Below are 21,849 nucleotides of genomic sequence, written 5' to 3'. Positions count from 1 at the left end.
TCTTGAAAAACCGATGGCCCTTGTCAGTGACTCGATGGTCCACTTTGACACGAATCCAGTATGGAGCAGACGAAAGGTTCCTTGTCTAGACTGAAGCGCTCACGTGACAGAGCAATGATCCGTCCAGATCTCGTTCATCTACTCAGAGGCTTAGCTTTCCGTTGGGGAAAGCGACCAGTGACTCTCGAAGGCAGAAATAGAATGGCCTGCCATCGTGGCCATGAGGTGGTGACAGTACGACACCCGTAAGATGACGAAAAGACCTTGCAGAATAACCGAAAAAAGAAAGTATTGGATAACCCCCATATCCGGAATAAGGCCCAGAGCAACCGGGTTGCCAACCAGTCGGGGAGGGGATGCTGCTGTGATGGACTTATTTTGGGATGATGGTACTTCCCCGGATGCAGGAGCACAATCCCATCTTCATCTTTTGCATCTCACCCCCGAAATAGTGGAGAAGGAACAGAAGTTTTCCATGCGCTGTTGGGGCTCCGTGCATGCATTGCAGCTGCGCGAGTGAGGCGAACGCCGCTGGAAGCGAGTAGGATTCGAATCAACAAATAAAAGCGGGTAACTTAAGCGGCAATTCATCCATACAGATCCCTTATTGGTGACGGTACGTCTCAGTGTTACATGCAGTGCATCAGCGCTCGGCTTCGCCATTCGAACGTGGCAGCTCTTGACTGGCGCGTCATGCAATACGATCCGAGAGTATGCAGTGCCAGTAGACGAGTCTACTGTGTAGGCATGTATGTGACACAATAACAATGATCTAGACTGCACCGTCATGTGTGCCTAGGGGATGTGCGTGTTGATATCTTTGACATCCCTGTGTCAATGTCGCGTGATGATGTACGCCCGCGTAAAAAGTCGGCAACTTCATTTATCCCGTCGTCTCTCAAAGTATCACGAAACCTCCAAACACCCCATTCTCTGAAACTATTCTTTTATCATCATCCGATCCTCGTTCACCGATCACTTGATATGATTGCGCTCCGTATAGGACATGTATAGCTAGCGAGGATGTCATCGGATACAGAGGATGAAGAAGACGCCGCGATAAAAACAGCTCTATACAAACGTCTAGAGTTGACAGAAAAAGAGATTCGAGAAGTTTGCCTCGTCAAAATCCTTCCAGGCAGAGCGCCTGGTGACATCGGAGTTTCGATTCGCAACGCGACACCAGAAGACATAGGCAAATATTGTTGCTTGTCATACGAATGCGGCCCCCAAGATGAGGACCTGCTACGAAACATCTTGATCATCAATGAATCACAAGGGACTTCCAGCCCTGGCGCTATCGGTCCAAATTTGTACAGTTTCCTCGAAGTTGCGCAGAACGAATTGAGCGGGAGCAAAGCGGCGAATCTCATCGATTTCCACTCAGAATTTTGGATCGATGCTTTGTCTATCGATCAAGACGATACAGAGGTGAAGAATCGTGAAGTCGCGAAAATGGGGAAAATCTATGCCCAAGCTTCCAAAACGGTGATCTGGCTCGGTCATATGGGCGAACCTGGACACAATTGGGAAGCGGAACACAAGAATAACAGAGTAAAACTCTTGAGGACTGTGGATGCTCAAACATACTGGAATCGGGCCTGGATCGTTCAAGAAGTCGCGCTAGCCCGAGAGCCTGTCATTCTAATGGGAGATTGCGCGCTACCGTATGACGAAATATATGACATGGGAGACAGCAATGGCGATCTAAAGATCGTTAGCTACGTTAGTATGATAAAACTTGTGATCATGGACGGCGGTACCTGGCCCTTGACATCTATACTGGGTCTCCTCTCGGGACACAGTTGCAAGCTTGCACGCGATCACATCTACTCGATCAGGTCTTTAGGGGACGAGTACAGTGCGATCTCTATTGACTATGACACTTCGAATGCAAAAGTCATTCATCAATTATTCACCGCTTTTCCTGAGCAACTGTGTTGGTGTTCATTAAGGCTATTATTATATCTCCTTCCAGTTCGCCAATGCTCAGCCTCCCATGAGACGCAACACAATTTACTCGATGCGGAATGGGAAAGTACCACAGAAGGATCTTCGCAAACTGTATGTCAACTGGAGATCATAGATTTTCAATTACCGAGCATCCAGCTAATCACCTGAAGGATATTGACCAACTTGGACGCGACAAGTCATGCGCATCTTGTCTAGCCATGTGTTATAGCCTGGGTCCATTTGCTGAGTTTATCCTGGACACTGAGCAAAAGAAGCTTCAAGACCGGAAGTGCGGGCAAAACGGTCTCCATTTGAATTTTGCAAAGCTTTACAAGGTTTTAGAAGAGTTAGAGCATACAGGAAAGACCCATATAAGTAGAGATGGTATTGCTATACAGCGGAGCTTAAACATACACGTGGTACGTATAGCTCTCTGGTCACCTATATTTAGTGAAGAATATCTCCCTAGATCTTATGCTCATCCTCCCGATAGGGGAGGACAGTTAGAAATCTGTCTTGAAAGTGGCCGCTGGGAATTTCAAGAGACAGGGCGATGTAGTGATTAAATTCTTGTAGCTAGTAATTTAGATACTATTCGCTCATAGTAGATATACACCCGCACCTCACACACTCCCACGACATCGATTTTCTAAATCTACTGGTTCTGGGTGTGACTAAAGGAAAGCGGATGTGAGAAGGGAGCAAGATATGAGAGGAACTATGCGCTGGAGCCGTGCTGGTAATACGGTTATGTAGGGATCCGAAATGGACATACCATACAAGGGTACGAGCTGGAAGGGGGGGCAGCAGTAATGGTGATGGCGGTGATACATGTGAATTAAAGCTGTGGAACACCGATTAGAGGATGATATACCGTAAACTCGTACTTATAGTACCCCCTTAAAATACAACCTCAGCAACCTTTCAGTCATAGTACCTAGGAACACTAAGTGCGAGTTTACAGTACGAAATTAAAGCTGTGTTCGGGTGCAGTGGCATTCTCGACTCGCCTCCCCTGTCCTAACGCCCTTCTCTTGTCTTAACCACCCCGCTCCCCGTATCATCTATTTTATTGTTGTACACCACCTCGCCCACAAAACCACAGAACGAAACAGCACAGAACCCGACAAGCGCGAAACAACTCTACCAACCCCCCTGAAACTCTCCCCCAGCACCAGCACCAACCCCAACGCCCGCACCCCTCTCCCGCCGCCCAACGCGCTCCTCGTATCCGGGCGGTTTACTCGCGCTGCGCTCCCTGCCCCTGCCGGCCCCCAGCGCCTCACTCCCATACCCCGCGGGATACCCCGGCGCGTACCCAGGGGGCCGACTCGCGCTGCGCTCACGCGGACTCGCGGGATACGAGGGCGGACTGGGGAATCCGAGTTCAGCGACGGAATGAGTATCGAGGGGCCTTAGATCCGCGCGCATATCGGCGGTGCGCGAGTCGGCGCGGAGGTCGAGGTTCCGAGCCTCGCGCAGGTCGGCGGCGAACGAGTCGGCCGCGCTGAACGGGTAGCTGCCGAGATCGGTGCCTGCGTCGCTGAGCCCGGGGCTGCGGAGGGGACTGCGTGGCGGCGGCAGCGGGCGGTGCGCGTACATGTGTGCTTCTCGCGAGTGGTCGCGGTCGCGCGGGGCGGGCAGCGGGCGCTGGGCGTAGTCGGTGTCGATGCCGCGCTGGGCTTCTTCGGCGCGCAGGTGGCGTAGGGCGATGCCGACGTCGTTGATGCGCGGGGATTTGAACTCGCCGGCCATGACTTTCTCGTTCTCGCGGCGGCGCTCGTATTCGGTGCGTAGTAGGCGCGAGGCGTTGGCGTTCATAGAGAGGGAGTCGATTTTCTCGCTGATGCGGGTTATGTCGTTCTGCATGAGAGTGGCGCCGTCGAAGTCGAGTGGGGCCGGAGGGAGGGGGCGCTGTGGTGGCGGACTGGAGGCTTGGGGATAGTCGGCGGGGCGGGACTGGGCGACTGAGTTCGAGCGGGGTGGGTGGAAGGTGTGTCGGTCGGGCGAGGTGGCGTCGAGCTCTACGGGCGCGGCACGGATGGGGGTTGGATCCCAGGCGCGTTGCCAGCACCAGGAGCGCTCCTGGGTGGGCTCGAGAATGGCGGTTTGGCCGTTGGTGACCCATTCGGGGCACCTCTTGAGGTCGGTGCAGAGGAAGTAGCGCACACCGTCGGTGTGTCGGAGGCTATGGACGTCGACGGATAGAGTAGAAAGGACCTGTAAGATGCCGTAGAGAAGCACCCAGCGACCCAAGCGGGCTTCGCGTGGAGTGACATTCTTGAGGTCAGCCGCAAGTTCGAACTGCTCGAATTTGTCTATCAACGTAGATCCTGGACTGGTCAGTCTTGAGCATGCAGCTGCGAATGTCGTCCTACCATTGAAGTTGATATCCATCTTCTCAATATTCGTCGCATCACTAAACACAATAGATAGCTGCAGATGTGCTTTGGCGTCCTTGGTGACATTCTTTGTCTTGTCCTTCTTCAGTGACGAAAAGAACCCCTTTTTCTCCTTCTCCTTCGACGAACCCGAAACCTCTCTCGGCAACAGCGGGTACGGATGCGGAATGTGTGTATACCCCGCCTGCGCATCAAACACCACAAGCATGTCTGTGATGCCAAGCTCCGGTAGGTCCGCCTCAAAGTCATCGGACTTGCGGTGCTGCATCTCCCACTTTCGGCTCGCGCGCTCTTCCCGGGGGTTCCAGTAAACGTCTCTGTTCACGAGATAGTCGTAGAGAGATCCGAAGTCGTTCTGCATTGCAAGGACGGTCTTGCGGTTTAGCCAGGTACCCGAGGGCGGCGGCCATGTGCCGTAGATTCGCCCGTAATGGTCGATCAAGAACTGCCTGAACGCCTGGTAGCTCTGGTAGACAGGTCCGTTCGTCAGCTTTGGGCTGCTTTTCCATAGATCGGCAAAGTCGAAGCTCGCTAGTCTCTCCTCCGCCTCCATCACCCTGAGTTGGAGGGTCTTCGCGGCAATACCAAGGTTCCGTCTCGTAACGATTGATAGTCTTTTGAACTCCGAGAGCTCTTCGGTCTGTGGTGTCATTGCTCCCGCGAGATGCGTGAAACACTCCAGATATCCTTGTCGCCACTTCACACCGTCCTGCTCAGCCCACGCAAGCAGTGATAGGGCATGCTTGATGTCATTGCGGGCATCATCAACTCCGTTCTGTGACAGATAATCTGTGATCATCTGTACGCTGCGCTCTGCCGATGTAAATTGATTGTCGCCGTCGAGATCGTACATGACCTGAATCTGCGCTTGGAGCGTGGTGAGCATGTCGAACACATCTGCTCCCACGATCGGCTTGCCGTGCAACAATGCCAGGAAGTTGCGAATGGCGACATGATGGAGTCTCTGTGCCTGCGAGGTTCGCAACTCTGTAGGTGCAGTGAACCATATCTCGTGTGTGGGATTGCGCTGGTTGTTTTGTCGAAGAAGCGCAGAGGAGGGCGAACGCGTCCGGTCAATCGCAATAGACTGTGGACTCCGGTGAACGTTTCGTGACGGAGCTCGTAAGGAGCCATGGTCGATATTCAATGGCGGTGGTGACATGCTACCATGTGTTGGGCCGAGCATCCTTCTGTCCTGTCCATATTGTGATGGCGGCGCCACGAATTCGTCTGCAGCTGTCAGAGCCCAGTCGTCGTCATCATCGTCCACACGGCCCATCATGAGTGCATTATTCAGCCAGCTCGACCCTGAGCTTTGAAGAACTTCCAACTCGGCGCGGATGGAAGTCATTGGATGGTCTTCGTCCAGCTGCTCTTCTTTGAAATAGATCAGCACGCTCCCACTGTGCATGTCTTCGTCCTGCAACAAGTCAGACTACACCCACACCTATCCCAAACAAACTCACGAAGGCGAACCCGCCGTAGGGACGCATGTCTTCCTTGGGGCCTTCCCAAATCCTGAAGTCAAGCCACGTTTTCTTGTGGCTTGGGAGCCGCGGGGCAGGTGACTCGCTGCGAAACTGTGGAGGCATAGGCGGCGGCGCAGCTGTGGTTTTGATAGGGACGCCACCGCCTCGTCCTCGGGGCGCTTTTGTTTCTTTCCCGTTCGTCTGGAACTTTGCGGTTTCTTTGCCTTTGGCCGAGTGGTCTGAGATCGAGGCTCCGCCGCTTGCCGAACTCTTCGGCGGCCTTCCATAGCCTGACGACTCGTTCGAGTATACGGTATTCAGACGCGATCTGGTCGCGCTGCCGCTACTGTGCGATGTCCCGTGGCTGCGATTACTCATGGACCGGGTGAGTCCAGTGTTGCGTGACCCATTGCTACTCGGTGTCGCCCGCCAGTCTGCGAACGCGTCGGGGTTCTCTGGGGCTTTCCCTTTCACTGCTACCTTTTTGTCCTTCTTCTCAATGTCCTTCTGCTGGACCTTTCGGCTTCGGGCTCCTCTTGCTGACATCTTGCACAAATACGCTTGGCGAAAGGCCAAGTAGTTTTGTACACGCTGATCCTCCGATTGGGGTTGTGTTATGAAAATGTGGTCAATGAAAGGAAATGTGAGGGCGCGGAAGACCGGTGTCAAGTTGGAGAGAGAGCAACCCTTTTCCACAACTTTTGCGATGCGATATTTTATTACAATTCGAGGCCTAGCAAGCGAGTGTTACCGTGAAATTACGATCTAGAACGGCAGGTCGGAAAGACAGACGAAGAAAGAATCACCGATACGCAGACCTCAGACAGAAGATATGGGGAAAGGCCAGAGCACCCTATAATCCAAAATCGTCCTCTTCGAGCCCATATAAGTCCTCGTCCTCGAGCACCCTGGTCCGGAAGTCCCGCCCGTCGGGTTGTGTGGAGATCAAACGTCCCAAACGGGCCATGGTGGACCGTCTCCACGGCGTTGGACTGATAAGCAACCATGCTCGTCCCACCGGTTTCTGACATTCGAGTGCTGTTTGACCGAGCAAGGGCAGATCAGGCTCCGCTTGGAGATCTTGCGGCTGGGCACGATGCAGTGCAACACTGAAACGCGACAGCGAGCTCGCGAATCTGGAGAAGCAGCATGGCCGCCAGGGGAGGATGCGGAGCCGTCCAAGCGGTGATAAGGGATGGCCGAATCGTGTGATTCTGGGCGTCAGCACTCCTGTCACCCTGCAGAACGAGATGACTTGTGCGGTCCCATTGACGGAACAACGGGTGCTGCTCGTGCCTGCGCCGCACGTGTTTGGGCAAAGACACCGCCGTGAGTCCGCAAAGGCACTCAGGGTTTGCCTTAAACACTCCAGTCAACGGCCAACGGGCCCGTGCCGAAGGCGCGCGAGCTCCAACGGGGCTCATTACCGAAGCTCACAATCTGCCTCGCTTGGGCTGGCATCGCACGAAGGAATTGGGTAACGCGCCGATGTTGACGTGCGCCCTCTGTTGTCATAGCAGATGGAAGCGATCTAGAAGGCTAATCGGACCACGGCAGACTGCAGCAAGGGTCCTGGGAGAGGAACCCATGGCCACACCACCGTCGAGATTGAACGGCGGCATTACCATCCAATGCGCGAGCGACAACGCCTTGGCCCATGTCGATGATTCGCGCGCGGCGCGCAAAATCAAGGTGTTGCAAAGTTGAGAGGCTGGGTGTTAGCCACACCAGCCTCCCCGCAATTCGCTGGCCATATACGCGCGCCCGGCCCACACGTCATGCTGCTGCCCACCACGAGTCGTTCCTGCACCGCTGCGTTGTACTTGCGAACGAGCTCGAGCAAGCTGCATCCCGGTCGGCGCCTTGAAAAGCCTTAAAAACTTGCCCCGTCCACGTTTTCCTGCGCGCAGCCGTCTTCTGTCTTGCACCTCACCACGCTGCTGCTTTGGGCAACCCAGCACTCCGACTGACCGACCAACCACACAAGGCCCTCCACTCCAGCCAGACACCGCCGCCATGTCGATATCCGGTCTGTCCTTCGTCTTCTGGCGCATCTTCCAGATCGTCACGCTGATCCCGGCGCTGGGCATGCTCGCCTGGTTCGTGGCGTGGTACGACGACCGCAACCTGCTGACGCCGCGCTCGATCCTGGTGCTGTTCATCGTGTCGGTGCTCGGCGCCGCGTGGGCCATGGGCACGCTGTTCCTGTACTCGCGGGCGCGCCACTCGGCCAAGTTTGTGGCCTTTGTCGACCTGCTGTTCGTCGGCGCCTTCATCGGCGGCGTGTACTGCCTGCGCGGTATCGCGGACGCCGACTGCTCCAACTGGTCCGCCAACGGCTCGTACAGTGCGGATCTGGGCCTGTTCAACATCTCCGGCAACACGTACAGTCTGAACATCGACCGGCAGTGCGCGATGCTCAAGGCGTCGTTTGCGTTTGGCATCATGTAAGTTGCGTCATGTGACATACCAGACAATCGGCTAACACACCCCCAGGAACTGCATCTTCTTCTTCATCACCTGCCTGCTCGCCCTCCTCGTCGCGCGCAACCACCACAACAGCCGCGACCGCGTGGTCGTGAAGCGCGAAGTCCACCGCTCGCGGCACCACCACTCGCGCAGCCCGCGCACGTCGCACTCGCGGAACAGCTATAGCCGGAGGAGCTATGTGTGAGGTCGTGATGCGGGGGCGTGTATGTATGTATGGATGGATGGATGGTGCCTGTGGAGGGCGTTACGGGGGCGTTTCGAAGGGAGGATTTCAATGGTTTTAAGAGGGGGGTTACGATATAATACGACGACTACGATTACGAGGCGCTATCAACGGCGACGGTGAGGGACTGATGAGGTCTACGCAAATTGTATACAGGCCGTTGCAGGCCGGCACGGGACACGGGCAGCGGGGATATACCACATGTTTGCGTTGTACATAGTTTACGTTTAACGAATCACGAGCGTTTTTCTGCGTTGAATGCTTGTTCAGTCTTGCTTTGTCTGAGCCTGTCCATCAAGTCACCGAGTTGAGTGTATGAATATCACGTCATGTCGATTAGGGCTCGTGTTTACGCGCTTACCCGGATAGGCAGGAGCGACCTGAGCACAGCTGCCACGCTCGGTCAGGTATCTCGCGGGTCAATCCGAGATGGCCAGGCTGAGATACCACAGCACCAGGTACGAAGCACGGGGAAAGCCGAAATGTTAATGGAGGATTGATGGTAAGGGGACATGATCGTTATTTTTCGTTCAGAGTCTACGTACACTACACACTCCTCTCCCACCAGCAGTCCCACACCAGACTACTAAAACCGCACCTCTCCCTGGTCTAATATTGGTGCTGTGAATTCCAAGACGAACAGTCTATGAGAACTCCCGACCGACGCGATGCAGTGCCATCTACGGACGGCAGGTAGTGTGTACGCAGGTCATGGCTGTGATGCCCTGTCGCTGGAGGCTCGGCGAGTGTCTGCTGCCGTGCTTCTGATTGCACCGGGCAGTGTGCCGAGGCTTAGTACTGCGACGGCTGGTAGCCCATCTGCGCCTGCTGCGCCGCAGCCATCGCATTCGCGTGTTCCTGCTGGCGCTGCGGCAGATCGTTGAACCAGGGGTGCTGCAGCGACGCGGTGGCCGAGACGCGCATCTCGGGTCGCAGCTGCAGCATGGTGTTGAGCAGGTTCAGCCCCACCTGGTCGACCTGCGGCAGAATCAGCCGCAGGTCCTGGGTGGCGTAGACCGGGAAGTTGCTCTTGTACTCCGGGAACTGCGAGATGCCGGGCCACGAGCGCTCGGACGGCGTGCCCATCAGGCGGAAGATCTTCTGCAGCTGGTCCTCGTTGGTGGTGCCCGGGAACAAGGGGCGGCCTGTGTACATCTCGGCCATGATGCAGCCGGCGCTCCAGATGTCGATGCTGGTGTTGTAGGTGCGCGAGCCGAGCAGGACGTCGGGGGCGCGGTACCACAGGGTGACGACCTCGTTGGAGAAGGTGTTGACGGGGATGCCAAAGGCGCGGGCGAGGCCGAAGTCGGCGAGCTTGAGCTGGCCGCGGTTGTTGATGAGCAGGTTCTGCGGCTTGAGGTCGCGGTGCAACACGCGGTTGTCGTGGCAGAAGGCGATGCCGCGCTGCAGCTGGTACATGAAAGACTTGATAGTCGGCGGGTCGAGGGCGCCGCGGTCGCCGCGCGAGTCCATGTAGCGCTTGAGGTCCTTGTCCATGAACTCGAAGACCAGCATCAGCTTGTTCTCGGTGTGGATGACGTCGTGCAGCAGCACAATGTTCTCGTGGCGCAGCTCCTTCATCAGCGAGATCTCGCGGATGGCGGTCGAGGGCGTGCCCTCCTCCGAGTCGAGGTGGATCTCTTTCAGGGCCACCAGCTCGCCCGTCTGGCGGTTGCGGCCCTTGAACACCTGGGGTCGTCAGCGCGCGGTCGCGGCGCGGGCGGGGCGCCTACCGTCGCATACGTGCCCTCGCCGAGCTTCTCGAGCTGCTGGAAGCTGCTGGGGTTGCGGCGCGAGTCCATGCTGGGCCGGAGCGCCTCGCCGTCGCCGAGATTGCGCACCGAGATGGACGACTCCGTGCGGAAGGGGACTGCGAACGAGCCAGCAAGGGCCGGCTTAAGGCTGCCGCGCGGGGGGCGGTCGCTGTATTTCCAGAGCTCGGCGCCCGCGGTGGTGATCTGGCTGGCGATGCGGAGGAGCGGCGGCGAGGGGGAGCGGTCGCGGGCGGGGGCAGGTGACGCCGTCGTGAAGTCGGGAGCGAGCTGTGCGGAGGGGCACAGGATCTGCGGCCAGCGGTGTGGTGGAGCACTGTGAGCACGAGTCGCCGTGGGCGTGGTGGGGCGGCAGGGTTGGCCAGCGATTCGACACCATACAGGCACGCCCATACAAACGGCGGCCGTAGGACTGACAGCCACTCAGCCAATGACAGCCACGCCACGCAGACAGCCAGAACCACATCCACACCTACACCCACACCACAACCACAGCCACAACCATAGTCACAACCACATCCACGATGACTAACACGCCTTATATAACTCACTGCTTAGTATAATTGCCGAGTATGAAATTGCGTATGTATAATGGCCCTCGCCCAACGCCGCCTATGCACACAACACGCATGCACACAACGCCGCATGCACAAAACATTCCACCCACCTACCGCTTCTCCACCAGCAAAAAGTGCATCGCCAGGTACGCCAGCACCACGAACACTCCCGCAAACACCCCCAGCCCAATCGCGTCCGTCCACAGCGCCATCACATCAAACCCGAACGAGCTCAGAATCGCCGATCCAGGTACCTCAATGTCGATGCCATATTTGTGGTCCACGAGCGACAGGTACTTGACCTCGTTGACAATCAGGCCCTCGAACGCGTAGTGGAAGATTGACAGCTGTCAATGTTAGCTGCATGTCGTGCTTCACGATACGATTAGACTTACCGGTTGCAGCCAGCTCGCGAGCGGCGGGATGCTGCCCTTGTTCAGGAAGAATCCAGAGAAGAGCAGGCTGAACAGCATCACAAGCACACCGACCAAGTTTGCAACACCAGCATTGCGGAACACAGTCCCAATGAACAAGAAGATGGCAGCCGCCGACAAGTTGAACAGCACCAGGAAGAGGATGAACTTCAGGAAGTTCGGCCAGGCTGGAATCAGTCCCGTCATTGGGTACACAATGATACCGAGGATGATCGGTGGCAGCAGACGCAGAGGAATGATGTCGAACAGCACCTTGGCCGCGAAGTATGACGGAGGAGAGTAGTAGCCCTTGGCCCGTTCACGCGTGAAGAGCAGCTTCTCCGGTGCGAACACAGTCAGGATAGTCAGACTGCTGAACGCAAACAGCGCGAGCACGAAGAAGAACAGACCAAGACGGTTCTGGAAGCCGCTGATGTCGTCGGTAAGACCGTAGAAGAGGAAGCCCAGGAACACGGCCAACACGATGGCGATGGCGTAGTGGGTGAGCATCAACATCGGGTTGCGATACAGGTTGCGCCACGTACGCCTCGACAAGATCCTGAACTGTCCAACCAGGCCGACCTTGCGGTAACCCTTGAGCTTACCGGCGGCAACGAAGCCGTTCGTCTCGGCATGGCCGTTCGTACCGTTGGCCTCACTTGCGCTGGCGATGGACTTGGTGAGATCTTCGTGAATTCCAGCTGCAATCTCTGACGTTGCGTATGCCATGATGAGAGCATCCAGGTTCGTTCCGGTGCCACCATCCGCAGGCGGAGGAAGCTCGTCGAGATCGTCGAGGATCTGTGCCGGCGGTGCACCTGATTGACGCGAAAGTTTTAGCCATTGCGCCTTGGCAGCTTCTTGACGATCGTATGGACCTTCATCGTCGGTCTTGGGGGACTGCGTACCGTCTACGGGCGCGGAGCTCTTCTTTCTTGTGAAGAGCTCTCGCTCTTGCTGCTGCTTGATCGACGTCCTCCGCTTGGCCTTGGGCCGTATGCTGGAGTTCGCTGGGCTCGTGGCTAGATCACTTGCGCTCATGTTGGTGACGCTTGGAATAGACTTGACTGCGATGGCGCTGCTCGCGCTGGTGTAAACACCATCCCTAGTGAACAGAGAGCTGTCCTCGTCAATTGGACGGTGGACAGCACTAGCGTGCATGGTAAGATCAACTAGATAGTCGGCGATGTTGAAGCCGGGCGGGCAGGTGTAACCGATGTTATCGAAGTAACCCTGGCAGCTGTCGAATGGCCCTGAGTACACAGCCCTGCCCTTGGCGAGAAGAACCAGTTGATCGAAAAGCGCAACGATGTTCGATCTCGGCTGGTGGATGGTAAAGACGACGGTTCTGTTGTAGTTCTTGACCAAGGAGGCAAGGCTCTCGATGACGTTGAATGCATTGTAGGCATCCAACCCACTGGTAGGCTCATCCAGGAATAGAATGCTGGGGGAGGTCACAAGTTCGCAAGCGATTCCAACCCGGCGTTTCTCTCCACCAGAAATGCCACGTCCGGTCTCCTCAGAGCCAATGGGCTGGTGGCGAATGTGGTGGATTCCGAGCTGACGTTCGACTTCATCCACCTTCTGTTCCTTGTATGCACGGCTCATGTCTTTAGGGAGGCGGAGGAGGGCAGAATCGAGGATGGTCTCGTGGACAGTGAGTGTAGGCAGTAGAGTATCTTCCTGGTCGACAAAGCCAGTGACGCTTCTGAACTCGTCGTCGCGGATCTTTTCGCCGTTTAGATAGAAGTCACCGTTGACTGAACCGATCTTGTTCTTGCGTGCGAGGATATCCAGGAACGTCGTCTTACCAGCACCTGATGCTCCCATGATAGCCAGCAATTCACCGGGATGGACCGCACCAGAGATGCCAGACAGGATCTGCTTGCCCTTGAGGTTATAGGCGACGTTTTCAAACATCAGAGCAGCCGGCTTGTGGTCCGCCAACAACCTTGCGTTGTCGTCTTCTTCATCGTCCGAGAGGTGGATGGCACCGTACTTGTTCCTGTCCGCGCGATGTGTGAGATACCAGGTGGCAAGGATGGCAGCAACAATGAACAGAGCAACGGCAGCAATTACACCTGCGATCAGAGGCGTGTTGATCTTCTTAATGGGCCGCTCGTACCCTGGCACCTGGTTTTGGTACAAGCACTCGCCGGTGTTGCAGCGCAGCGTGATGCTCTCATCACCGAAGATGCTGGAGATGAGGTCGTTCATGGCGGGCTCTGAAAAGGTGCTGCCAGAATCGCCGCTGCGCTCAGAGGCGATGGACTTGAACTCGGCAGGACCCTGGATAGACTCCTTCAAAAACTCTCCAATATCGATCGAGCCAGCTTCTCCACACAGCATTCTGTCCGGTACGCAGGCGCACTCGATGTTCTCGCATCGGTACAGAGTGGTGTTGCGGTCAGACTCGGCGGTCCAGTCGGAGGTACATGTGTCCAGAGAGCAGTAGAACGACTCTCGCTGATCGACCCAGACTGCAGTTATTAGCTTAAGGGCGGTGGGAGCATAGTAGCGGCTTACATTGAAAGTTGCATTCCTCAGTCTGGGCATTGCACGAGAAGGTCGCTTGTGGTTTCTTGTCCTTCAGCTGGTCGAGGATCTTCTTGTTGGTAATGTCGCAGATTTGGAAGTTCTCCTTCACCAGTTGCCCGTCCTTGTAGCAGACGCCGTCTTCGCCCTCGGGCATCATCGCGTTACAAGCATCGTTTGTTTCGCAGACGTTGCAGTTGATACCAGCCCAACCATCGTCGCATTGGCACTCCTTCTCGCTTCCTCGCGGCGACCTGTCCTTGCCCTTAGGCAGAGAGCCACACAGTGGCTCCGAACAGTCCTCGCCACCAAAGCCCGGTGTACAGCTACAACGCCCGTTGGCCTTGCTGCATTCGGCGAACTGCTGGCACTTGAAGTCCTCGAGGTTGCAGTTGAAGCATGGTGGGCAGCCCTCTGGGCGGTCGCCATAGATGGAGAAGAGCGAATCGGGCGTTTCAGCGACGGAGTAATTCGCGTATGTCTTGTAGGCCGCAGATGACCCTGCGACACTCAGTAGAGCCATTAGCGACGCCGTCCATGGTGTTGATCGCATCGCGAACGAGGTGGCGCAGCGGCCTGATAGCTCCACTGGAGCTCGTGCCGAGCTCTGTATTCACTGACAGCCTCGAGCCGTGTTGGATAAACTGGCAGAGCGAGCGACGGAAACAGCGCAAGAGCCTGAAAGCTCGCTGATGTGCAGGAACAAAGAGTGGAGGTGCAGTCAAGGTGGCCAGATGCAGGTGAAGGCTACCAAGTATGCTATCGCGCTCGAATGACGCTTGGCTGGGCGCACGGGACAACCGAGGCAAGCGCAGCCGGGGGCGCACGCGCCCTCCGTCATCGATCGAGTGTCGCAAGGCCCGCGAAAGGCGCACGGCTGCTCAGTACATACACTGCGATCGCGTAATTTCAGTATAAGAGACCCAGCGATGTCAACGTGAATTGAGCTTCATAGAGCACGCGATCGTAAACATGCTCCGCGGGCCTAGCTTGCCCTGCCCTCTTTAGCGTAAGGTACTTCCGCCCCACCAGACACTGCGCCCTATGTCAGTCGAGGCCATCTTTAGTATGGCCGACTGGACGAAAGGATAAAACAGCACGTCTACCTACCAGAGCTGCAAACATTGCTTTTTCATCACCTCCCCAAACCACAGAATTCGCCATGGTCAAGATTACAGAGTTTGCCGTCGAGGCCGTATGTTTCTCCCCCACATTTAGCCTTGGTGACAAGACAGGCTAACGTTCGTGCATAGTGGATGGACGCCAATGAGCATCACTGCAAGTACAACCTTGCAGAAACATGCTGCGCCTCCATCTCGATCGACCAACTCCGCGACTTGTCTGAGAACAAGACGGCGGAGGTGCTAAAGACAGACCGAGTGCTCACTTATGGTGCCATCAGAGGTGCAGAAGATTTGAGGAACAACTTGGCTCGACTGTACTCAGCCAAGGTCACGACACCCCTCAGCGCGGACAACATCCTCACTACCCCCGGTGCTATCCAGGCAAACTACCTCACTGCATACTCTTTGGTGGGTGAAGGCGATCATGTTATTTGCCAGTATCCCACCTATCAGTCCTTGTATGATGTTCCCAAATCGCTAGGCGCAGAAGTCGATCTGTGGAAGGGCAAGCCAGAGAACAAATGGGTGCCGGATCTGGAAGAACTAAAGGCACTCATCAAGCCCAACACGAAGGTCATCGTCGTCAACAATCCCAATAACCCCACCGGAGCAGTCTTGGGCAAGACCTTCCTCGAACAACTCATCGAGATTGCTAAGGAGAAGAACATCACAATCCACAGCGATGAAGTCTACCGACCTATCTTCCACTCAATCATTCCAATTGACAAGGAGTTCCCTCCGTCACTGCTGTCCATGGGCTACAGCAACGTCGTCGTCACCGGCTCCATGTCCAAAGCATACTCTCTGGCTGGTATCCGCGTGGGGTGGATTGCGTCTCGCAATACCGAAATCATTGAGACGATTGCCTCAGCCCGTCACTACACGACTATCTCTGTCTCGGGTCTGGATGAACAAGTCGCAGCATACGCGCTCAGCCCGGGAACCGTCCACGGTCTGCTAGCCCGCAACATCCAGCTCGCAAAGACGAACCTCGCGCTTCTTGACCGATTCGTGATCAAGAACGAAGACGAGTGCGAGTGGGTGAAGCCCGTAGCAGGCACAACGGCCTTCCTCAAGTTCCACAGAGAAGGCAAGCCCGTAGACTCCGTGGACTTCTGCAAGAAGCTGCTCGAGAAGACCGGTGTCCTCTTCGTCCCCGGCTCGCAGAGCTTTGGCGAGGAATTCAAGGGCTACGTGCGAATCGGCTTCGTGAACGACACAGAAACTGTGCAAAAGGGGCTCGACGAGGTGACCAAGTTCGTCAGGAAGAACCTCGACGAAGTAGACCTAGCAGAGTAGCACGCCCAAGACAGCAAAATGAAGTCTTGCACTGCCATGTTGTTTCACTTCACCAAGACACCAATGAGCGCATGACGCTGTGGCCGCCTTAAGCCAAGCCTCGCGCCTTGAGATCGGCATGGCTGTGCATGAGTAACCTCCGGTGGACGCCCTACCAGCCACAGGGCTGTGTCTGGCAGCATCACATATAACAACAAAATAAATGCATATACTGAATTCATAAACAACAAATCCACATACCATATCTTCCATATCATGTCCACTGTCCCAAAAGCCACCACATCCACCGAGACCCTTGTGAACAATCCCTCGCCGCCAAAACTGACCCGCAGCTTCTCACAGCCCGAACCCTCAAATACCACAGTGCAAAAAGCATCGTGGCGAGAGAAGCTGCGCGCGCGCCGTGAGCCCCCAGTCGCCGGCAAGGAGAAGTGGCGCGACGCGTCTCTGAGCGAGAAGGAGCGGTGGAAGGAGTGGCACAAGGCGAAAAACGCCGAGAGGAAAGCTGGGTAGGCGATGTGCATCACGAACGTGGGGTCGAGGAGTACTAATACGATCACAGCTCGACGGCGGGGTTTTACACGTCGTTCTATAAGGCGAAGGGGGGGTGGGCGTGGTGGGTCGGCGGGATGCCTACCTGATATCTACTGCACATGTCTTTTCTCACGCTAGATCTCCTTGTCTCACGATCATAATACCTTTACGAACGAAATGCGATATGATACCTATGTTTCTCGAGATGTTTGCGACTCACGATGCTCTGCGATAGACGCTGCTAACGCTCCAGACGCGCTGCAGACGCGCAGACATCCACTGTGAGCTCCGTTCGCCGGCGCAAAACACTCGGTGCGAGATACTCAAAGCTGCTGCGTGCCCTCACTTCTCGCGCCTGCATCTCGCTCTTGTGTGTTGTTGTATTCGCAGCGTCGAGCGCTGAACAACCTCCCCTCCTCGACTATTGGTCATAGCTTCGGCCCTACGTCACCGCCCTGCAGCAGCTCCAGCACTATCCGCACTCCAAGCTGATCAACTAGTTGACAGATTGGCTTGCGATTACCAAGCGGGCCGAATTTCAGTTTCGCCTTCTGACGTCTCGTCGAGTAATTGAATCTGCCACCGACATACAATGCGCTCTTTTGCTGCCGCAACACGATCCATCGCACGCCAGCAGATTACCTGCCGAAACAGCTTCCAGCGACAAACATTGCCAGTTATTGTGTCGAGAGCATACTCGAGCAAAATGAGTCACAGCGTGCCAGCCGTATGTTTGAAATCCTGCGTCGCATACGCCAACAGCCGGCAAACGAGTACCAGCGCTGACAGCCGCAGCTCAAAGATCCCTCGCTCCTCAAGAGTCAGAGCTACGTCAATGGCGAATGGATCGATGCGAAATCCGGCAAGACCTTCGAGGTCCACGACCCCGCGACCGGCAAGCTCATCGGAACCCAGCCTGAGATGGACCGAGCCGATACCGAAGCCGCAATCGCAGCCGCCGCAGCCGCTCTGCCTTCGTTCCGCAAGTTGACCGGCCGCGAGCGATCACGGCTACTCCGAAAGTGGTTCCAGCTGATGACCGACAACGCCGAGGATCTCGCGACACTTATCACATGGGAGAATGGCAAGCCCTTCGCAGACGCAAAGGGCGAGGTCGCGTACGCGGCAAGCTTCTTTGAGTGGTTCTCTGAGGAGGCGCCGAGGGTGTACGGTAACACAATCCCCTCGAGCGTGGCTGCCAACAGGGTTTTCACAGTCAAGGAGCCGGTCGGTGTCTGCGGTCTGATTACGCCGTGGAACTTCCCAGCTGCTATGGTCACTCGCAAGATCGGTCCTGCTCTGGCAGCTGGCTGCACCGTTGTTGCAAAGTCGCCTGGCGAGACCCCCTTCACAGCAGCAGCCCTGGCTGAGCTTGCCCATCGTGCAGGTATCCCCAAGGGTGTGGTCAACTTTGTCACAGCCATGAAGAACACACCCGAGGTTGGCGAGACCATGACCACCAGCAAGACGGTCAAGAAGGTGTCCTTCACAGGTTCCACAGGCGTCGGTAAGCTCTTGATGAAGCAGTCGTCTTCGACCCTCAAGAAGCTGTCTTTCGAACTTGGTGGCAACGCGCCTTTCATCGTGTTCGACGATGCCGACCTCGACAGCGCCGTAGCTGGCGCTATCACCTCCAAATTCCGCTCATCGGGACAGACATGCGTGTGCGCCAACAGGATCTACGTCCAGTCTGGTATCTACGATCAGTTCGCCGAGAAGTTCACCGAGAAGGTTAAGGGCTTCAAGGTCGGTGCAGGCTTCGGCGAGGGCGTCACCCACGGCCCCGTTATCCACGAACGCGCTGCAAAGAAGGTCGACGATCACGTTCAAGACGCCATCAAGCACGGTGCCAAGGTCCTGGTCGGTGGCCAGAAGTTGCCCGACCTGGGCAGCTCCTTCTACCAGCCCACTGTCATCCGCGACATGACCGCCGACATGCAGCTCGCGCAAGAAGAGACCTTCGGCCCCGTCGCCGGCCTTTTCAAGTTCGACACCGAGGCTGACGTTGTCGAGCTCGCGAACGCAGCGGATGTGGGCCTTGCGGGATACTTCTTCAGCAAGAACATCCAGCGCGTGTACAGAGTGGCCGAGGCGCTGGAGGTCGGCATGGTTGGCGTGAACACTGGGTTGATTTCCGATCCAGCCGCGCCGTTTGGCGGCGTGAAGGAGTCGGGCTTTGGTCGCGAGGGCAGCTTCTTGGGTATTGAGGAGTATATTACGACGAAGACAGTTACGCTGGGTGGGAATGGGGAGTCGCTGCAAGGAGCGTAGATGGATGACTATGAAGTAATGACGAACGCATGATGCTGTTTAAGCCTGCTGGCCTTGTGCGCATGTGAGGTAGGTGCGGTCCCCAATGCGAAGGCGAGGAGGGGTAATCCGTGTAGGCAAATTCGATCACCAGCAACCAAGATCTTGTTTGTTCTCTGCGCACTTGACTGCTGGTAATCAACTGCCGAATGCAACTGACTGTACCGGAAAGATGACCTGCGTGGAGATACGAGGAAATTTATTTGTGGCATTCAGTTGTGGCGCAAGGCTGTGTTGAAGCAGCACTTAAAACGACTGCCTAGCCCGTAGGTAAGCCTGGCTCTTTCCGCACTCGAACTTTCTTGACTTCATTGTTGTCTTTATCCACACACTTGACCATCCTTCCTGACATGAGACGCCTCGATCCAGCCGCTGGTGAAGTCCTCGACACACTGACCAAAGGTCTGAATGGATTGCAGGGCGCTTCGAGAGCTGAAACCCGGCAATTACTTCGGAACCCCCAATACCAGCCAGATACCAAGGCTGCACTAGGAGAGCCTGACGATGAAGACTGGCAAGACGTCAAGTCAGGTTGTAACGACCAATCTTGGTATCCAGGCGAATTTGCAAGAGTATACGATGCTCAAGGCAGCACGATGTATTACGTTGAGATCGAGCCTTCTGGAAGAACAGCCGAGACCAGCAGCAATAGCATATCGGATTCTGATGATCTTTTGCGCGAATCCGGGCAAGAGCCAAAACTTGACTTGCACCGCGCTGCAGAGATCATCGACAGGCTGGTTCCAGAAAACGGGGTTATTGCACCATACGGCTATCAGCAGTGGCTACACAGAAAGCTACAAGACCGACATGGCAGTGTCAGCGATATACCCGGATATGCACAACTATGTTCAAGGTGCGAACAAGTACTCACGAATTCCATGGTATGCTACGTGAGCGGTTTCGCAAAAAGAATCTGTGTAATTCGCTCGAAACGGAAACTAACATGGGATGTATTTGGTCATCACAAGACTTTGGGCGCCTTGCACGCATCTGCGAGCGCAGGTTGCCATCTATGCTCACTGCTTGACGCTCATCTTGTGGGAGTCTTGAACACAGATGGCTGCAATGCGACCTATTCCTTAGTCATTAAATGTTTTTACGATGTTTCATTCTCATTTCAAGTACACACAGCGGGCCAGAAGTTGATCGAAATGGACTGTGAATTGGAACAACCTGAAGTAGGACCGTCGACACTCCACTGCTCGAGTACAGCCTCACCAGAGATAATGGCATTGGCTCAGTGCTGGCTGGCGCGCTGCCTTGAAAAAGACAAGGATACCTGCCCAACGTCATCCGAGTTTCTGCCTTCCAGGCTCGTTCAAATCACCACTGCAGGGGGCATGGTACAATCAGCTCGTCTAGTTCTCCAAGATGAACTGCCCAGACCCACGCAGTACCTGACACTCTCGCACTGCTGGGGTAAAGTTCAGGTGGCAGTTCTATTACGGAGTACCTATCAAGCCTTCCGCTCGGATATTCCACTGTCGATTCTGTCCAAAACCTTCCGAGATGCCCTCCAAGTTACGGCCTCGCTTGGATATAAATATATCTGGATCGATTCTCTGTGTATACAGCAAGACTCTGACTGGGACTGGGCAAAAGAAGCAGCGACGATGGGTGACGTTTATCGGCAATCTACATGCACTTTAGCTGCAACCGGTGCCGAGGACGGTAGTGGAGGGCTGTTTTTTGAGAGGTCTGCTTTGGCCATTACACCCTGCCCTCTCTTCAGACGGCAAGACGAAATGCCCCTCTACGCTAGTCCTCGTCGCAGTTGGCCCGAACCTTTGAACAAAAGAGCATGGGCGGTACAAGAACGCTATCTATCCCCAAGAACTCTCAGTTTTGGCACTGATAAAGTTTCTTGGACCTGCAGATATGGCGAGTGCTGCGAAGGACCCAATGCTCACCACATGAAGCTAGGTCATAATGCTTTCTCCAAATTACTGGATGACAGAGTGGACGAGAATAGCGCTTCCGATGCATGGGAAGCTATCGTGCAGTCCTACTCAAGTTGCAAGGTGACGTTCTGGAAAGACAGGTGGCCCGCCTTTCAGGGTCTCGCCAGCCAAGTTTCAACGGCGCAAGATTGGCAGATTGTCCACGGTCTGCGCCACCACCTGCTTGGATCAACAGAATTGCTCTGGAAAGTCACATCGCGAGGGCCAGGGACTATAGACTGCAGGGAGCCATCTTGGAGCTGGCTGAACATTAAAGGTGGGATTGAGCTCTTTTGGGCCGCGTTCAAACACTGTGACGCCGACGTTACCGTGGAAGACTCGTCAACATCATCGACATCAACGGATGGGCCAACCACCATCCTCCGGGTCACAGCCTGCATGGCCGAGTTCAAATCTGGCTTTGTCGGAAGCGAACTCCACGTAAGTTGCAGCCTGACCGTGTCGAACTCTTCCTACCATTCTGAGTCGTCTGATCGCTTTTCGCACGGCTTGTGGTGCCCTGATACCTTACCCGTCTGCGAAGGCCCCCTCTGGGCTATTCAGATCCTCGGAGGCCATGAATCATATAAGGCGAGCGGCACATACGATTCTTTCGGAATCGTTGTTGTCGCTGTAGAGGGACGACCAGGGTTCTGGAGGAGAGTGGGATGGTACACTAATACGTCGAACTATAATTTTGATGAAGGCAAGGCGTGCCCGTTTGGAAGGAAGAAGAGCACGATTTTCCTCATCTGAAAAGTCTGAGTCGTGTGGTGCCTGAGCAAGTTTGTCGCGCAGCTTTGTTGATAAGTCACGGACTAAAAG

At 55.6% G+C, this 21,849-nt stretch overlaps 8 protein-coding genes across 8 annotated transcripts; 5 read left to right on the top strand and 3 right to left on the bottom strand.

Annotated features, from left to right (window-relative positions):
* Positions 1-1,023: 1,023 nt before the first annotated feature.
* C7974DRAFT_435899 (uncharacterized protein) lies at positions 1,024-2,121 on the top strand (the record flags this gene model as incomplete). Its single annotated transcript, XM_046145094.1, has 2 exons — positions 1,024-1,939; positions 1,979-2,121. 2 exons carry the CDS (start codon positions 1,024-1,026, stop codon positions 2,119-2,121), a joined length of 1,059 nt encoding a protein of 352 aa, XP_045995065.1.
* Positions 2,122-2,955: 834 nt separating this feature from the next.
* On the bottom strand, positions 2,956-6,627 carry C7974DRAFT_236380 (uncharacterized protein). The gene is made up of 3 exons (XM_046137459.1): positions 5,822-6,627; positions 4,332-5,775; positions 2,956-4,286 (listed from the first exon to the last, which is right to left on the bottom strand). The coding sequence occupies exons 1-3, from the start codon at positions 6,368-6,370 to the stop codon at positions 3,097-3,099; spliced, it is 3,183 nt and encodes a 1,060-aa protein (XP_045995064.1). The 5' UTR covers positions 6,371-6,627; the 3' UTR covers positions 2,956-3,096.
* Positions 6,628-7,395: 768 nt separating this feature from the next.
* Positions 7,396-8,498, top strand: C7974DRAFT_458912 (uncharacterized protein; the record flags this gene model as incomplete). Its single annotated transcript, XM_046146097.1, has 2 exons — positions 7,396-8,271; positions 8,321-8,498. Exons 1-2 carry the CDS (start codon positions 7,841-7,843, stop codon positions 8,496-8,498), a joined length of 609 nt encoding a protein of 202 aa, XP_045995063.1. The 5' UTR covers positions 7,396-7,840.
* A 542-nt stretch (positions 8,499-9,040) lies between these two features.
* On the bottom strand, positions 9,041-10,661 carry C7974DRAFT_400026 (kinase-like domain-containing protein). Its single transcript, XM_046142466.1, has 2 exons — positions 10,271-10,661; positions 9,041-10,226 (listed from the first exon to the last, which is right to left on the bottom strand). The coding sequence occupies exons 1-2, from the start codon at positions 10,337-10,339 to the stop codon at positions 9,330-9,332; spliced, it is 966 nt and encodes a 321-aa protein (XP_045995062.1). The 5' UTR covers positions 10,340-10,661; the 3' UTR covers positions 9,041-9,329.
* A 182-nt stretch (positions 10,662-10,843) lies between these two features.
* C7974DRAFT_364285 (uncharacterized protein) lies at positions 10,844-14,547 on the bottom strand. The gene is made up of 3 exons (XM_046139788.1): positions 13,806-14,547; positions 11,262-13,759; positions 10,844-11,213 (listed from the first exon to the last, which is right to left on the bottom strand). Exons 1-3 carry the CDS (start codon positions 14,365-14,367, stop codon positions 10,977-10,979), a joined length of 3,297 nt encoding a protein of 1,098 aa, XP_045995061.1. The 5' UTR covers positions 14,368-14,547; the 3' UTR covers positions 10,844-10,976.
* C7974DRAFT_364281 (pyridoxal phosphate-dependent transferase) lies at positions 14,548-16,447 on the top strand. Its single transcript, XM_046139787.1, has 2 exons — positions 14,548-15,009; positions 15,068-16,447. The coding sequence occupies exons 1-2, from the start codon at positions 14,977-14,979 to the stop codon at positions 16,235-16,237; spliced, it is 1,203 nt and encodes a 400-aa protein (XP_045995060.1). The 5' UTR covers positions 14,548-14,976; the 3' UTR covers positions 16,238-16,447.
* A 1,030-nt stretch (positions 16,448-17,477) lies between these two features.
* C7974DRAFT_415784 (Aldehyde/histidinol dehydrogenase) lies at positions 17,478-19,042 on the top strand (the record flags this gene model as incomplete). The annotated part of the gene is made up of 2 exons (XM_046143925.1): positions 17,478-17,498; positions 17,567-19,042. 2 exons carry the CDS (start codon positions 17,478-17,480, stop codon positions 19,040-19,042), a joined length of 1,497 nt encoding a protein of 498 aa, XP_045995059.1.
* A 1,193-nt stretch (positions 19,043-20,235) lies between these two features.
* On the top strand, positions 20,236-21,780 carry C7974DRAFT_315750 (heterokaryon incompatibility protein-domain-containing protein; the record flags this gene model as incomplete). Its single annotated transcript, XM_046138525.1, has 1 exon — positions 20,236-21,780. The coding sequence occupies one exon, from the start codon at positions 20,236-20,238 to the stop codon at positions 21,778-21,780; it is 1,545 nt and encodes a 514-aa protein (XP_045995058.1).
* Positions 21,781-21,849: the final 69 nt, after the last annotated feature.

Source organism: Boeremia exigua, assembly GCF_020726555.1.
Source record: "Boeremia exigua strain MPI-SDFR-AT-0100 chromosome Unknown C7974scaffold_9, whole genome shotgun sequence".
NCBI lineage: Eukaryota > Fungi > Ascomycota > Dothideomycetes > Pleosporales > Didymellaceae > Boeremia > Boeremia exigua.
Note: the sequence above shows the minus strand (reverse complement) of the source record. Positions and strands in the feature narration are given on the sequence as shown.

What these genes read in the sequence shown, in the direction of transcription:
- C7974DRAFT_364281 (XM_046139787.1), top strand. Translation starts at nt 14,977, where the DNA reads ATGGTCAAGATTACAGAGTTTGCCGTCGAGGCC. An exon ending in CAGAGTTTGCCGTCGAGGCC is followed by an intron (nt 15,010 to 15,067) that starts GTATGTTTCTCC and finishes GTTCGTGCATAG; the next exon opens with TGGATGGACGCCAATGAGCA.
- C7974DRAFT_364285 (XM_046139788.1), bottom strand. Translation starts at nt 14,367, where the DNA reads ATGCGATCAACACCATGGACGGCGTCGCTAATGGCTCTACTGAGTGTC. An exon ending in TGAGGAATGCAACTTTCAAT is followed by an intron (nt 13,760 to 13,805) that starts GTAAGCCGCTAC and finishes TAATAACTGCAG; the next exon opens with TCTGGGTCGATCAGCGAGAG. An exon ending in TCGCGAGCTGGCTGCAACCG is followed by an intron (nt 11,214 to 11,261) that starts GTAAGTCTAATC and finishes TAACATTGACAG; the next exon opens with CTGTCAATCTTCCACTACGC.
- C7974DRAFT_236380 (XM_046137459.1), bottom strand. Translation starts at nt 6,370, where the DNA reads ATGTCAGCAAGAGGAGCCCGAAGCCGAAAGGTCCAGCAGAAGGACATT. An exon ending in CCTACGGCGGGTTCGCCTTC is followed by an intron (nt 5,776 to 5,821) that starts GTGAGTTTGTTT and finishes GACTTGTTGCAG; the next exon opens with GACGAAGACATGCACAGTGG. An exon ending in GATGGATATCAACTTCAATG is followed by an intron (nt 4,287 to 4,331) that starts GTAGGACGACAT and finishes TGACCAGTCCAG; the next exon opens with GATCTACGTTGATAGACAAA.
- C7974DRAFT_400026 (XM_046142466.1), bottom strand. Translation starts at nt 10,339, where the DNA reads ATGGACTCGCGCCGCAACCCCAGCAGCTTCCAGCAGCTCGAGAAGCTC. An exon ending in GCGAGGGCACGTATGCGACG is followed by an intron (nt 10,227 to 10,270) that starts GTAGGCGCCCCG and finishes TGACGACCCCAG; the next exon opens with GTGTTCAAGGGCCGCAACCG.